The sequence below is a fragment of the Biomphalaria glabrata genome, chromosome 18 (assembly GCF_947242115.1).
Source record: "Biomphalaria glabrata chromosome 18, xgBioGlab47.1, whole genome shotgun sequence".
NCBI classification, from domain to species: Eukaryota; Metazoa; Mollusca; class Gastropoda; family Planorbidae; genus Biomphalaria; species Biomphalaria glabrata.
Window position 1 is genome coordinate 23,083,719 of NC_074728.1, and position 17,451 is coordinate 23,101,169.

Here is a 17,451-nt window from a genome sequence, read left to right on the forward strand (position 1 = left end):
TTTGATCATTTTGTTGTTGTTTATTGTCTTACTGACTCTTCAAAATCTTTTCATTTGGATTATATATAAAATTACAAATTTAGTATAGTTAGACTATTAGTCTAATAAGTATTTGCTCAAAGAATCAAGTATTGTGGTAAAGTATAAAATAATAAGATAAGATATTTATCTATTAATCTTATTTACTTATTTATCTTATTTTATATTATAAAATACAGAGGTTACTTCAAAAAAAGAAGATGATGTATTCAGTCATGCATATTAACCAATGACTTAAATTCTGCCAAGTCACTGGTTTTCCTGGCTCAGGCAACCCATTCCATGCTCTAATAGCACTAGGGAAGAAGGAGTATTTGTACAAATTAGTCCTAGAATATGGGACGAGAAATGTGCCTTTATCTTTGTGTCTTTCTGAGTATTTTATTAGATTTGTTTTTCGTATTTGAAGATTATGGTGTTTTATGTATAATTGCTACTTTGCTTTTAGGCCTCTATTTACATTTGCCCCAATAAAGGTTGCCAGCTAAAGATAAAGTGTTTTTTTTTTTTTTTTACTTGACAATGGTACCCACTTACAAATAAAAAATGTTTATTGCTAATTATTAACAAAACCCTTAAACATAATTAAATGTAAGAAAGAAATACTGAAATCTTAGCAGATGTAAAATAAAGTATGCGCATGATATTAGATATATAAACTACATTCTATTCATTAGGTTCATTAACTTGTTTTAAATTATTGCGTTCTTTATAGCTGATTATGGAGTTGAAGTTTACGCATTTAAAATCAAATACTTAAAGTATGACTATGGTCGTATCCCCAATTGTTTTTATTTAGGAAAATGGCGAGGTCCTGTCAACATAAGAAGATAGTTCTGACTGCCTGTGTTGTTTTTTCTGCTACCATCAACTCGGGTAAGATATGCAAATCTGTGGATACCTTTTTTATTTTTCATAACATTATTCCCTCCCTTGTATAACATAATCGACATGTCTATGTATCGCAACGAATTTGCACATAACGAGGTCTAGAATTAAGGTTCTACCAAGGGGCGTACTGGCTATATGGGCATTTGGGCTAATGCCCGGTGAGCCGGTACCCTAATGGGCCGGTAGGGCCACCTTAAGGGCCTCATGAATGACTCTGTAGAAAATGTTATATTAAATTGTTTAAAGGTTTTATACTATTCTCTTGTAAAAGGGGCCATCTGAGCTTCGTGTTAAAAAAATCTTTTACAGTGTGATTAGTACTAATTTAATCTAACACATTTTCCGAAATAATGTACATCCATTGGCAAGTACTATTGGTAGGGTTCATCCTGTCAGGGCCTACCCTACACACTTCGCGATTAAATAGCAACATAAGGCCTACATATTTCTTACTTGTAAAGATTCATTGATAAGATTCATTGTATGCATGCGTTCAGTTATTGATACATAAGGTAGACTTAGAATTGGATGCCCATCGTATGATAAAAGTCTATAATTTGTGGGCCGGATTGTATAGAAATGCCCTGACCGATCTTAACACCCAGTCCGCCTATGGTTCTACAGTTTCTCAAACTGTTAGGCGCGCCTATATAAATCGGTTCGCGGTGAGAATGAGTGAGACAGATCAATATTTTTAAGGCTAAATAAATAAAATAAAATTCATTTTGATTCGGTATGAATCTATGTTTGAAAATAAAACATTTAAGGGGGCGTTTTGTGGGACCTTTTAATTTTAAATGTATGTATTTTTTAACTTTAACACTAAACATTTTACAGAAGACGCTTTAATGCGTTTGCGATAACGCGATTCTCTTCAAGTATCTCCTCATACGTATGTTTAATAAGCAATTTTTTTTCTCTATGTCAAGATATTCGTTCAACTGAATATCCGAATAAAGTATAGTATAAAACTGTTGAATTGTGAGTTTATATATATTGTATATTATATATTGTATTTAGTGGTCATTCCTGAGACCGTCTACGTCCTGACCACGGTGGGACACGGAGGTGCCAATTTGACCTGTTTGATTGGAGCCCTCGGCGAAGGGGTCACGGAGATAGAGCTACAGCAGCGCGGCTCTTATAACCGGACGGAGAGGATCCACAAATATGACGTCATCACAGTTCAGTTGAAAACTACAAACTTGTAAGTTTGAAACTCGCGAACATTACGACATAGCTTATAATAACTGACTCCGTCTGTCTGGACTTAGATTTTCACACATCTTTTCTACCACCTCCCATTCTCGGGTCAAGTTGACATTTGGAACCGTTATTAACATCGTTTACATTACCAGTGGCATAACTAGGGTGGGGGTGGGTGAGAATTTGAAAATTCCCCCCGGTGCCACACTTGAGGTCGGCCCCCCAAATGAGTGTTTTTTTTTACATTAAAAATTAAATATTACGCAAAATGCAGCGGCCCCAAAGAGTCAAGTCCCCGGGCCCCCAGACGATGGAAAATTCCTAGCTACGCCCCTGTACATTGCTTCATCTTTAATCCTTGACAATCTTCTTTCATTTCTTTCACCTTTCTGTTGTAAATATTTTAAAGATTAGTTTGTCATTTTAGCTCTCGTGTTTATGTTTGTAATGTTATCACAGCGCCTCGAGCCTCCATTTTGTTTGTTAACAGCGCTCTATAAATTAAATTATATAATGATTATTATTTATGGTTCCCCCAATTTACTTCGCCTAGGGGCCTCCAGTTATCTAATGCCTGCCCTGGTGCCCCTCTAAAAACAAAACACACTCACTGAGGAAACACAGCACAGACTATTTTTTCTTAACTCTTTCTCTCCGTTATTATTTTTCCACGTTTCGAAGGAATTCTTCATTCTGTTTAAGACTATTTCACTCCCCTGTTATGATAAAGCTTCAATAGCTTTGTTGTTTGTTATCAGAAAATGTTGTATTTGGGATATAATTAAAGGAAAATGCATGCACTTTCTATATAACACAAAGTCATGTTTATGAAATTAAACATTTATTTAACTAAATGAGGTCAAATCAACGATAGTATCGTCGATTAGGAGAGAAAGAGTTAACTTTGATATCTTTAAACTCATTGCATTTAACAATTTATCTCCATCGATAAACATGGATCACTTGTGCACATCTTAATAGGTCGACAGACAAATAACAGGAATGGTTTAAACAGAGCATAGCTAATGAGCAAAAGACTGACGATCAATGTATACTGACCAAAGAATAATGACCAATGACTGTTTTATTACAAAGCTTATTTCAACTCACTCTGTCTGTATAAATCTTGTATTTCGCCCGCTTCCGATTTCGGGTCAAGTTCAAACTTTGCACAATTGCTTATTGTGGTGAACAAAACGTGAATTAGAAAATCAATTATTTACTTAATTAATTAGCGGTGATTAATGATTAATTAATTTTGGTTTTATACGAGAATAGTAGATGAATATTGCAATATTGAGATAAAAAGTTGAAATCTTTGATATTTTTTTTTATTGTGGAAGACACCAAATGAATTTTTAAAAATCATTATTTACTTAAATTTGATTAATTTTGGTTTTATACTGATAATAGGAGAAAAATATTGTAATATTGAGATAAATAGCAGTAATTGTGCGGTACTTTCTGTTATATAAGCTTTGTTTTTTACGATTATTTTTTTTTAAAGTCACAAAAGTCTTTTATAAGCAGTCACAAAATCCATAATATAATATATTCTATATCTTGACCGTCACTCTATGTTCCAGTAACAGAGACACAAAACGATATCCAGCAATGGTTGTCCAAAGTAGTGGACAGTTGGCTGTGTCCCTGCTGATTGCCTCTGGGATTAATTTGGTCGCATACCTGGTCCAGCCAGTCAGTGCCTGGGGAACTATGTACATTGTTTCATCCTGCCAGTAAGTCATTGATGTCTCTGATTTAGTGATGGATACTTTTACACTATTGTGAGTACTAAAGTGTGTACTAGAGGCGCGGTGGCTGAGCGGTAAAGCGCTTCGCTTCCGAACCGGGGTCCCAGGCCCGAATTATGGTGAAGAGTTTGATTTTTAATTTCGGGATCTTTGGGCGTCTCTAAGTGTAAATCCTTTATTATTGCTCAATTTATTGGATTTTACTTTGTGATCTTGTGGCTGCCTGGTCGTGCGGTTTGCGCGCTGGACTGTCGTTCGGAATTAACAATGGTGCCGGGTTCAAACCCTACACGCTCCCATCCCCCGACGTCCTGCGGGAGGTTTTGACTAGGAAGTGGCATGTAAAACATTTTTACAAACAAACAGTCAAAATTTTCCGAGCAACACATTTGGCAGCAGACAATATATATATATATATATATCAATATGAAATAACACATAGGCAATCCATTATTATTATTATTATAGCTTTTATAATAGCGATACTTTATAGCATGCTCAGAGCGCTTTTGGTCCAATCTCATTTGTGGACCGGTGGGGGGGAGGGGGTATCTAGGAGTTAGTTTTCCGTGCTGCCTTTAGGCGCTAAGTAAACACAACTCTGCCCGAGTCGGGTGTCGAACCTCGAGCCCCCTTCTAGGTAGCCAAGCCGAGCTCAAGTTCAAGCGCACTTAGCCTCTCGACCACGCTTCCCATCCATAAAGGCGCAATGAACAACTGAATATAATTAATGTAAGGAATCATAAATCACAAATCGTAGATCCCAAATAGGAATACATTTCACAAAGACACGTAACACAAATCTACTGCTTTTAAAATCAATAATTATATGTCCTTCCTCTCTGAGGACCAAGCAACATCTGCTGTTCCAGCGCGTGGTCAGATTCAGATCGAGGTTCTTCACTTGCAGAAATAACACGATATATTCTTAGTGAGCACTAAACACTACCTGTCACAGAGATTCTCAAACGAGGCTGTGGCACTGAGTCCAACCAGCTCTAATGGGTACCTCACATTGAGGGGAAGTATAGGCTGGGGGCGCGGTGGATGAGTAGTTAAGCGCTCGGCTTTAAAATCTGGGGTCCTGGGTTCGAATCTCGGAGAAGACTGGGATTTTGAATTTCGGGATTTTCAGGACGCCCATGAGTCCACCCAACTCTAATGGGACCTGACTTTAGTTGGGGAAAGTGTAGGCGGTTGGTCGTTGTGCTGGCCACATGACACCCTGCTTGTTAACCGTTAGCCATAGAAACAGATGACCTTAACATCATCTGCCCCATAGATCGCAAGATCTCAAAGGGAAACTTTACTACTTTAAAGGCTGTTGGTTGTTGTGCTGGCCAAATGACACCGTCGTTAATCCTGGGCCATAGAAATAGATGACCTTTACATCATTTTCCTTTTAAACCGTATGAAATCGTAATCGGCTTAGAGAGAGTTGATATAAAATTACTTCTCATATCACGTGATAACCTTAGAGAAATGTTTTTTATATATATAATATAATAAAATAAATAAATAAATATATATATAAATATAATATATTATATATAATTTATAATATATAAATATATATATATTGGGACGCTTCTCTCTCGTAATCAGGCCTTCTGTAAACACTGCTAAACACAACACAACACATCAACACATCAAGAACTTGACAACAAGACTCCAAATAATCTGGTACTTTAATAAGGGTCAAATAAAACAACCAATATGACACAATTGGCAACACAACTGTAACAACGTTAGACCGTTTATCACTGTACTAAACTCTTAACTCTACTGTCTCTTCCTGGACTCGTACGTTTCACTGGAGGACTGCACCAGGACCGACTTCATGGCTGACCAACAGTCCGGGTCTCAACGCTCTCCGGTCTTGAACTGCCGCTGTCCTACAATCTGTGTCTCTCGTCTGCCAGGCCTATGATCAGATGACCATAACACGGGCGCTATTCACGTGAAATGTTCATGCCAGTACTGTCCATTGCCTTTCAATATAGCACGCTAAACTGTATTACTGGCCTGTGTCACCTATGTCAGCTGATCACACACAGTTAACCCTTTTGCGTCGCGAATAGGGTTATAACAATATATATATTTATTTATTTATTTAAATTCAGTACTTTTAGGAACTTTCACTGTAAAAGACGCTCTAGGAATTTAATGTTTCAAAGTAAAAAAAAAAAAATGAACTATAAACAAAAAGTTTAGAAAACATGTTTCTGCAGTGTTAAGAAGGGCACGCAAATTATTCTTTATTCTGCACACCGGATACGCCAAAAAGGCTAGCGATTTTTAGATCTACCCACATAGGTGAAGTAGTATAATTTAGTATAAGTTGTTACATTTTTAAAAAATTCTAAATTTTAGATTGTCTGTCAACAGTTTTAGCTCTCATTTTGAAAATGTGTTTAATTTCACAGTTGGCAATCTACACTGCAGGTGATAAGTGCTTTCAACAAGACAGAGGCGAAACTCTACCCACCAAGAGTGACAGGGTTTACTTCTTTCAGCAACAGAGAGAGAAGAAGTCTTTTTGACGCAGACGTCATCACTATGACACTGAATGAGTTTGTTGAACGTTAGGTTTTAAGTTCTTAATTAGTGCCGCGAATAAAAGTTGAATGCCTTGCGGTACGATTAGTCGTTAAAGTCCAGTTTTCTGACCAAAGCGATTTATCTGGCCATTTTCTTTTTGACTGTCACAGACCTGTTGATCTCCGTCTCGACAGGTCTGGGAAAACACTAATTCTCGACCTGTACGGTGACATGTAAGCTTTACGCAAAATTGAAGGGTTTTTGTCCAGGGCTTTAGAAAGAGAGGATTGGAACCTCTCAAGCATGACGATTTATTGGCAGATGATGTAAAGGTCATCTCCTTCTATGGCCCAGGGTTTAAACTAAAATTTAAAAAAAAAATAACTTGGATGAGGTTCATGTGATTTTATAAATGTATTTATGTCAGCACCAATTTCGAGTTTGTTTCTTTTTATTTGGGATGAGATTCGTTACGACAATGAATGCACCATATCACAGCTGTATGCCTCCATGCACTAAGGGTCCGAACTGGGATTAATCCCTTACAGCACGGTCCAGGTATCTGGCAGTGTTCTGTAGTGTCTGCTTGTCTCCGTACGAGGCAAGACCCCAGCATGCACCAGTTGTATCTGTTCCAAGACTGGTCGTATCTTCGAAAGTGTCTCTCATCACCCTGCATCCGCTGAGGATGTCTTCAACTGTCTCGTCTTCTATGAGACAGTGTCCACATCTGATATCATGGTTCTCTCAGATCCTAGCGAAGCAGGCTCTTATCGGACAGTGTCCAGTGCGGAATCGTGCCAAGATTGCTTGGTCCTTTCTGTCTAGCTGCCACCACACTCATCTTTTCTGTTTGGGAGTTGGAGAACTTTCCAGATTTTCCGTCCCGTGCTACAAAAGTACCATCTTTTGTACCGTTTGGACTTGATCCATTCACAAATCCTAGCTTTTGCACTTACATATGTACAATACAAAAAGACGGGGACTTCTTTATAAATACCCGTAATGCAGAATTTGTGGTACCCTTGATTAAAGAATGGTTTCAGTTCCTCGTTTGTAGATAGTTCAAGTGACTATGTTCACGTGCAAAAGGGTTTAACACCCAGTCGGGTATATTCAAGTGAAGAATGTCTCCCTTAGCAGAACTCGATACCCACAATAATTTATAAAGAATAAAAAGCGCGTGTTAACGTGTCTGTATGTTTGTCTGTCTGAGTAGATTTTTTTCATTTTTTTTCCTCCAAATTTCATTTTCTCGGAAGATGTTGAGATTTTGCGCAATTATTGACTGTGAATGTTCACACATGAACATGTTTTAATGATTAATTAATTAGTTAATCAATTAGTGGTAATTAATTAATTGTTTATTTTTAGTAGAAAAGAGAGGCAAAACTTGCTATATTGAGAGATGTGGCAGCTAATCAGTATGTATTTATTTAATTTAAAACATTTTTTGTTTTTAAATATTTTTCTTACTTTTGTTTTTTTTTTAAATCAGATTTCAGGTTTACGCATTAAGTCTAGCTGAAGTGAATAGTTTGAAAGGTAATACTGCAGGTAAGTTCAACTTAAAATGTAATTAATTGACTGCGTTTCTTTTAAGCCCAAACCGACGACCTTAATATATAGGAACAAAAATATTAATTGGAAATAAGCGACGACAGCAATTTTTAGATATTTCAGCAGAATACATTCCCTTTAAACGCTAATATTTTTAAAATACTATGAGGCACTTCACATCTCCAGGAGGGCGATCTGTTTCACTTTTAATTACTTACACTGGGGCCTCGCTCTAGAATCTACAATTTAAAAGCAAAAAATAGTGATACTTGTGACCAGTGTTATTGTTGGAGTCACTGGCTTTTAAAATAATTAGGGTAATTCTATTTTTTCGCAGTTTTAATTATATTTTTTTTCTATTTTATTTGGGGGCCACCAAATGTGTTAATCCTTTGAGTGCAGTTACAGAGTCGTTGAGATAGTCACTGCACAGTTCGTGTATTGTTTGATCGGATGGTAGCGGTAGTGTTGTTAATTATTATGTTTATAATTTTATATTCGTTATGGCCAACATTATTTCATATTTCTCGACACTTACTATTAATTGGAGTAATTTGAGAGTAAATATTACAGAAAATATGCAGAGTATCCGGTACCAGGAAAAGAAGACAAATGCCTTCGTGCATTTAGAAGTTAACACTCTGGCTTAAAAGGCATACAGCAACATTCATGAGAGACAAAAGCTGAGTTGGTTTGGTACTATTGTAAGACATTGTGGTGGAATAAGTCCGCAGATCGGTTCGTTTGCACTTCCCGATGGGGATGATGGCCAGCGACTTCTAGGGGCAAAGTCTTAGAGCCACAACCTGCATTTTGCGTAATATTGAATATTGTAAAAACACTCATTTGAGGCCCCCCTCAAGTGGGGGCCCGGGGAGATTTTCCATTTCCCCCCCTCCCTCACCCTTGCTACGCCACTGATAATATTCTTATATGGAATACTTCACAATTTTGTAAAAATAAATCACTTAATAGAAGATAATTAAAATTTATTTTAAACTAGAACACAAATGAACTTATTGTAGATTTATATCTACACTCTCTAATTGGCCAAAACTATTCTTTTCTCAACTAACAGCCATCTCAAATAAAAGTGACAATATTTTAATGTTGACTTTGTACTTACTAGGAACTAGAGTCTAGATTTTTTGTCTCAGAATAGTCAAATGAGTGTTTTTACAATATTCAATATTACGCAAAATGCAGGGCCCCCCAAAGAGGTCCAGCCCCTCCCGGGCTCCCAAATGATGAAAAATTCCTAGCAACGCCACTGAATATTTTTACTATTATTTTGTTTTGCATCATTGATCATCAGTATTTTTAATGCAGCGTTTCTCAAACTTTGGGTCCTCCCCCGTGGGTGGGGATGGCGAGTACCTTGAATTGGGGGATGGGGAGACGCAACTTCCTGACAAAAAGGGGTGTCATAGAGTGTGTGTGTGTGTGTGGTGTCTGGTGGCGATAAGAAGAGGTTAAGCGACTGATTTGTGTTTATGCATTGAGTATGATGAAATTAGCGTAATGCAAATGTGAAACGGCAGACAATCTTGAGACCTAGATTTCGTTTAAATATAAGTATATTTCATTAATATTACATCTCTATCAAAAGTTAAATATGTGAATATTGTAATAACAGTTAGGCTATATTGAGTTGTTCACATAAGAACTTTATTTTAAAGTTTATTAAGTTTATATGTTATTATAAGGCTTGTCTTCGAGTCCGAAGATTAGTGAGGAATGCAGTTTTTCCCATGGCTGCGCAGTCCCAGATGTGACCTATATATTTTGCCACATCCAGGGCAAGCATAACCACTGTCCGCAGGTGGTCCATTTAGTTTTTCTTTTCGCGTCTGCGTTTGTCCTCGGCAGCGGATTTTCTTTTGGTCTCAAATGTGTATCCCGCGGCCTTCGGGAGTGAACTGCAACTGACTCGTTCTAAGGCCGCATGCAACCAGGTGCTCTCTTCTATGTCAGCTAAGCAAAGTTGACACCTAAGCTGGTCTTTGAAGCGTTTCCGTGGGGCGCCTCTGTTATGGCGGCCACCTTTTAGCTCACACAAAAAAAAAAAGACTGTCTTTGGCATACGTTCGTCTACCATACGGGATACGTGCCCTACCCAGCGTAACTGCCGGACCATAAGAAGTCCCTCTATACTATCCTTACCGGTAAAAATATAAAACGCCTATATTGGTTGAATTGTACTAGCTGTTTGTAAGCGACAAACCAACGACCAACTAACAAGGAGAGGGGGCATAGAAAAAAAAAAGTTTTATTTTCAGTGTAACTTATCTGAATATTAGTATAATTACATGTTTAAAAATTAAAATATATTAAGTAGGAGATGTCATTTTATCTTCTAATAAGACCTTGTCAACTGTAGATTGCTTTTTGCGAGGCGCGTATGCACAATATGGGTTAAAACGTTTTGTAGAAAACATTTTAAAACATCTCCGCTATTGAGATTCTTCTGCATTTTTTGTCTCAGAATAGTCGAATTTCTACCGTATATTCCAATTTATTATAGTGACGACTTATGTGTGAAAAAAAAATCCTCGATAGAGACGTCTTTACACGAAGAATATTTGTTTTTTTATTATGATGAATTGTGCGTTCTGAAAGAAAGCACATCGATATTAGCCTTTTAAAAAAATATCTCTTCTTACTAAGAGAAAAAGGTTAGAATACGCTTAAAAACCTGCCGCATCTTCAATTCTATCTCCATTAAGAAATTTTTACATTGCTTAAAATGTATGTAGGCAACATTATTTTGGAAAAAGTATTGCCCATAGGCCTATTATATGTTGCAAAGTATTTGTTTTATGTAAAAATTAAACTTAAAGTGTTTTATCTGATAAATTGTATTAAACCTTATAACTTAATTTTGCTATTTAATTTTATAACATCGAACCGAGCCGAACCCGAACTTTAGACCTGACCGAACCGAACCGAACCCGAACTATACTCGTCATCGAACCGAACCGAACTCGAACTTAAATCTGACCGAACCGAACCGAACCCGAACTTTAAAAGTTGGGTTCGATTCCCATCTCTACTCAGAACTAATGACATTGGGGCCTCGCTCTAGTCTAGACAATTTAAAAGCAAAAAATTGTGATACCTGTGACCAGTGTTATTGTTGGAGTCACTGGCTTTTAAAATAATTAAGGTAATTTTATTTTCTCGCAATTTTAATTATTATATTATTTTTCTTTTTATATGGGGGCCACCAAATTCAGTTTGGGTTGCTGTGTTAATCCTTTGAGTGCAGTTACAGAGTCGTTGAGATAGTCACTGCACAGTTCGTGTATTGTTTGATCGGATGGTAGCGGTAGTGTTGTTAATTATTATGTTTATAATTTTATATTCGTTATGGCCAACGTTAATTCATATTCCTCGACACTTACTATTAATTATAGTAATTTGAGAGTAAATATTACAGAAAATATGCAGAGTGTCCAATACCTGGAAAAGAAGACAAATGCGTTCGTACACTTAGAAGTTAACACTCTGGCTTAAAGTACATAACACATTATACCCTAAAAAGACAAAAGCTGAATAGGTTTGATCCTATTTTAAGACATTGTGGTGGAATAAGTCCGCAGATTGGTTCGTTTGCACTTCCCGATGGGGATGATGGCCTGCGACTCCTAGGGGTAAAGTCTTAGAGCCACAACGTGGTCAATATTTTGTTGATATTATATAGGCACATAGACAGGCACAAGCAAAACGCAAAGCTTAATGATTTTGTGGGAGAACAAATATTTAATAAAGATTAATTAAGAAGAAATACAATCAGCGAGTAAGGGGGGGGGGGTGTACAGAATGATTTAGGATTTTATGATAACGCTTAAGATAATATCATCACTGGGATGTTGCTCATAAAAATTCGTGTATGGTTTGCTTATTCGGCTGTCTCTCACTTATCTGTATTCAAGGTTATTCTTCGGGGTGGGGTGAGTTGAAGCTCCGTTGTGCTGGCAGCCAGTTGCTGGTGCCCTGCAGGTAGGCAGGCACTAGTGTGTGATGAATATGAGGATGCCAAGCGGTGGGTTTACTCCTGTGGTAGTTGCAGACCGGTCCTGGGACTTCAGCCTGGAATGCCTTCAGTTCTGGTCGAGGGTGATGAGTGACTCACCCTCAACGGAAATGTGTGAAGAGCTGCTGAGGTCTGCCTTCAGACAACAAAACACGCCAGCCCTGGTGTAGGAGGCTATGAAATGAGACATGAGAGGAGCCTGAATTATTAAACCATACAGGCTGGTTGGCGAGGGGCGCATCCTTGATAGGAGCGTCTCACTCAGACTAACTAAGATACATGTTAACGACAGTTCACAAGGTCTGATAATAATTGCTGTACAAATGATATAATAACAATATTACGAATACACATATAAATGTACAAGGCAGGGGCATAAATGAGGAGGGAAAAAGTGGGACCATATTACAGGGTTGTAGCCCCTGTGACCTCACATGTAAACAAGTCCACTGTCGCTCGTGACCAGAGGGCCGTGACAAGAAAAAAAAAAGGGGGGGGGGGTAGAAAAGGGCACATAACTATGCAGTCCGACAAACAAAAAATAGTGGGGTAGACACGCGAGACTGATTCTCGGGCCTAAGGATGCATGGTAACAGCACAGTATGTGCATAGCAAAAACAAGTATGTATATATAGGTGTACATATACAGGTACATATGCACAGGCAAGGAAATAATCTAGACGTGAGTAGGTCCAGATGGATATGGATATGAATGAATAACAAATGCATAAATAGACAATAGGATTAACTAAGTTGTAGGGTGGATGTCCACCGTTGGAAGTACAGTCAACATTGACGAGTGAATGAGGAGCACATATTCATAGAGATTTACAAATATAATATTTAGAAGCAAACAAGTGTTAACATGGTAATGATACATGAACATAAATGTTACAGGCGAAGACACACTAAATAATAATGATAAAGTTTTTCCAACTCACCCGCTTTGCCTTACACAAGTTCCCAGATGAATCGTTGACTTGAGAGTCTTCTGACTTCTCAGTGATTCTGATCTAGAATGACATTAACCTGAAACTTTCGTCTCCGGTTTTTATAGGTTCCCGAGCAGTATGTTAGAGTAGTGACGATCCAATGGCCATCGAGTCTTTCAAATTTAGAATTGTTAAATTGGACCAATTGTTTCATTTGGGGCTCATTCATTTGACTTCTTTAACCCGCGACCTGGGGGGGGGGGGGGGGGGACGAAGGAGGATGAAAGCGGAACCATGCAACAATTATCAGACTGGACCATCGCTCGATGGCACAGCGGACTGGAGCAATTTGAATAGCCATGGGCGTTAGGAGTGTAGACTCAAAGGGATGTACGTGGACACCAAATTTTAATGCCCCTGGACTTTACGACTGTGTGTGTTTGTTCTGGCGTTTAGGGCGTAACTTGGGATGTGTGTTTATGGCCTTTAATTTGGGGGTCGGATCTAACCTTGGTGTAATAGGATATTTGTGTTCTACGCTGGTCAGTTTAGTGTTGAGAGTGGACTATACAATGCTAACTAGTGGTAAAAGTAAAAAAAAAGGGGGGGGTACTTCCGCACTGGTCAGTTCTGTATTGAGAAGGGACGCGTTTCGTCACAGACATAATTATCAAAACTCATTTTCCAAAGTACAGTGAAGGGATCAAGAAGAAAGGGTCTTTCAAAGTAAAAAGCTGACCAGATAAGGAAAAGACTGGACCGGCCCCTCTCTTGATATCCTACTAAGAACAGCTGCTGACCGGGAAAATGGAGGGACTTTGTTACGCGAACTGTCACAGCACCCCTGCGACAAAACGTAAAGAACAGATGGGATCTGAAGATGAATGATTATTTGTATACTGAGACTATAACTTACTGCCTTAGTAACACTTGCGCTTTAAGTCAAAGCAAAATAAATTGTTAGACTGTTTTTGAAGCCCGAGAGTCCCACCAGACAAACAGGCAACACTTAATAGGTGTAAATATAGTAATTTCTTGTCGGCTACTATAGAATTTTTCATCACAAGTCCCTTTTACAATCTAAGGATTAAGAATAGAGAGTAATCTCCCTGTGGGTGTCGTGGTTTCCGGAACTGAAAAGTCTGCACCAGCCGCCTCAGCTGAAGACATTGCCTTGGCGAGAAATGACTCTATTAGCTGGTAAGTACTGCGATCAATTTGGAAGTACATACCATCGTGGCAATGTACGTGGGAAGCGTGGTCGAGAGGCCAAGTGTGCTTGATCTTGGCTTGGCTACCTCCTAGATACCCCCTTATAAAAGCTATAATAATAATGTAAAACTATTGGGGTCGCGGTGGCTGAGTGGTTAGGCGCTTGGCTTCCGAACCTTGGGTTCCTTGGTTCGAATCTTGGTGAAGACTGGGATTTAGAACTTCGGAAAGGAAACAGTCCGTGTCCACGGAATAGTCACGAGCAGGCCTGTCTATTAGACTCGTTAGTCTCTCCCTCTCCCTCTCTGTCGTTTTTCTCCCTTCCTGTTTGTATCTCTATTCTTTTCTTTCTCTCTTTTCTTTTTTTCTTTCTCTCTAATTTCTCTCTCTTTCTCTCTCTCTCTCTCTCCCCTAATTTATACTTTTCTCAACCGAACTTTCCAAAATTCTAGAAACTTCTACCCTCTGGAAATAGACGTATGCTATTTTTTCCCCAAGACTTCTTTCCCTGAGTGGATGATTATAATTAGCGTGTGTTTGTTCTGGTCTTCTATGACCTGACCCCCGGCTTCTAGAATCAGGTCGAATTAGGTCACAGTGTCGACATGTGACTCTCTCTCTCTCTCTCTGGTATTCGAGGGATTTTATTTTTGTAAACATTTTTTGGTGCATATATTATACGGGGTCTATAATGTTAGGTGTCTATGTTATGATCTAGGACCTGCTATAACATGATCATCAAGTTATAGAATGTTATAATAACTTGTTATAAATACCTCTTGGTGTGAACTTGTGTCTTTACCAAGTGCAGCAACTCGCACAGCGCTTTCATGCAGTGGCCTACCTACAGCCTGGGTAAGGACTTTGTCTTGGTCAACCTGGGTGAATCACCTGTGGCAGAGTGCCTAGTGGTCAGCAGCTTTGCACACACTACAGCCAGCCTTTTTAGCGAAAGCGGTCAACTCTTGGGGATAGTGAGGTTGATCTCAAACAGCGAAACCCGAAAGGTAAGTTCTTTTATTTGTACAAAGTTTATATCTACTGGGGTGAAATGTTACTCGTCCTCTCCCCCACACCCGCTTTGAAGTGTTGCAAGAGCTGAACACACACAACTGTTGGCAGCTTTAGAGAAAGCTCGGCTTTAGTTTTGAAGTAGATGTTTAGATATTACGACAATCATAGTCGACGGTACCCTTCATTACTTATTAAAGGCACATTCCTCATCCCATATGCTAGGACAAATTTGTACAAATACTCCTTCCTCCCTAGTGCTATTAGAGCATGGAATGGGTTGCCTGAGCTAGCCAGGAAAACCAGTGACTTGGCAGAATTTAAGTCATTGGTTAATACGCATGACTGAATGCATGACGCGTAGAACGTAATCATCTTCTATTTTTCAAGTAACGTCTGTATTATATAAGATAAGATAAAATATTCAACTTCCTGTTCCACAACGTTCTACAGCATCCAGCACCTTTACAGTGTTGGCTTTTCGCTTGTTGTAGTTGGTTATTTAAGTGTTACCCCAGTTTAGACTTACCTGCACAAAACTTTGTGCAGAGGCGCCTAACAGTATATATCTACACTAAAAAAAATAAAAAAATGAATGGATTTTTTTTCTTTTTTTTTTATTCATTATTTTTAATTACATTCATAAATCAATCAGGACGTAATGTAAGAGCATAAAGGTCTCCCTAAGAACCCAAGCTAGCTAATGAAACTTGTATTCGTTTAGGGTGGGGGGGGGGATGCCACTGAAAAAAGTTCGAAAAAAAAACTAGCATTTACAATAAAACATGGGTTATATTTTCAGATTAATTTTTTAAAACATTTTCTAGGCCTTTACTAATACTGACATATACAACGTGTCTTTATGGGTATTAGTTTCAGCTTAGTGGTGCACGGTACGTCAAGAGTTCAAAGCCAGTCTACGTGTACATGTTGCGTTATACTGTCATAGACCGCAGACTTGAGATGATGGTCTTTCCAGTTCTGCCCACGGCTCTATTTTACCACATCTACCTTTTGAGGTAAGTGAGTTTTATAAAATAGTGTTACGTTCTTCTCTATCAGGCCTTCTGCAAACACTGCTAAACAACACAACAGCACATCTAACACAAGAACTTGACAACAAGAGCTTCAATAAACAATGTGGCTGTTTCAAGACAAATTACATCAACAACAGCCAATAAACACAATTGGCAACACTAACTTCAAATGCTTTGCTACACAACAGAACTGCCTAACTTAACATTGCAAGTCTCTCTAGCTCGTACAGCTACATTTTCGAGGACTCACTTCGTGGCACACAGTCTTTACTGCTTGCTGTCCTGGACTCGACTCCTTTCTAACTCGCTCTGTCTCTGGTCCGTGAAGGCTCTCGTCCGTAAAAGCTTTTTGTTCACATGACCAAAGGATGGCTGCCTGGTCGTGCGGTTTTTCTCGCTGGACTTTCGTTCGGATTTATCGATGGTCGAGGGTTCAAATCCTGCCCGCTCCCATCCCCCGTCGTCCTGCGGGAGGTTTGGACTAGGATGTAAACTATCTTCAACTCTGAAGGAACATCCGAAACATGTAAAACATTTTACAAACAAACAAAAATAACATTGGTCATTTGCGTGCATTAGCAGTAAAGTCCCTTGTTCAACATCCCTGTGTGATTGGGCTGAATCGTGTGTGTCAATAGGCCGCACACACATTAACCCTTTCAGTCCGCATCTAGGGTTATAACAATATCTACTTTGGAGAGCCGTATAAATTTACAAAAACAAAATGTTATGGAAATAAAACAACATTTATTTTTTTTGTCTTGTTGAAATTCAGATATATATTTTTTTATCGCTTTTTTGGAGGTCCCTTCGGTGAAGACCCTGTAGCCCTGCCTGGCCTCCCTGAAGTCCAATTCTGCTTACAACAGTTATAGGTCTTATGTTGTTTGTTGATCTCTTAGTGTGTAATGTGGATTGAATCACTATAAACAGCTTTAAGCGAATCACTTATATCGGAATATGTGGCTAGATTTACACGTAAAGAAAGATCTTTTAGAAAACGTAAAGCGATTTAAAGACCACATCGCAAACCAAAGATTAGAGACAGGTCTATTGCAGCGATTGGGCCAATGATGACCTGCTATACATCGAAAAAAAGGAACCTACAAATCTATGGCCATATAACACGGTCTTTGAGGCTTGCAAGGACCTTCCTTCAGGTAACAGTACCAGGAAAAAGAAGAAGAGGCAGACAGAGAAAGCGAAGGGAAGACACATAAGAGAATGGACGG

General features: G+C 38.5%; 1 protein-coding gene across 1 annotated transcript in view; it reads left to right on the forward strand.

Annotated features, from left to right (window-relative positions):
* The window catches only part of LOC106055995 (uncharacterized), a 47,154-nt gene continuing 29,703 nt past the window's right edge, over positions 1-17,451 (forward strand). The window contains exons 1-9 of the mRNA XM_056017833.1: positions 1-136; positions 839-915; positions 1,951-2,137; positions 3,723-3,875; positions 6,317-6,463; positions 7,930-7,988; positions 14,045-14,159; positions 14,983-15,178; positions 16,056-16,201. Coding sequence (XP_055873808.1) covers positions 843-915; positions 1,951-2,137; positions 3,723-3,875; positions 6,317-6,463; positions 7,930-7,988; positions 14,045-14,159; positions 14,983-15,178; positions 16,056-16,201 — 1,076 coding nt within the window. The 5' untranslated portion in view covers positions 1-136; positions 839-842. The remainder of the gene's footprint in view (positions 137-838; positions 916-1,950; positions 2,138-3,722; positions 3,876-6,316; positions 6,464-7,929; positions 7,989-14,044; positions 14,160-14,982; positions 15,179-16,055; positions 16,202-17,451) is intronic.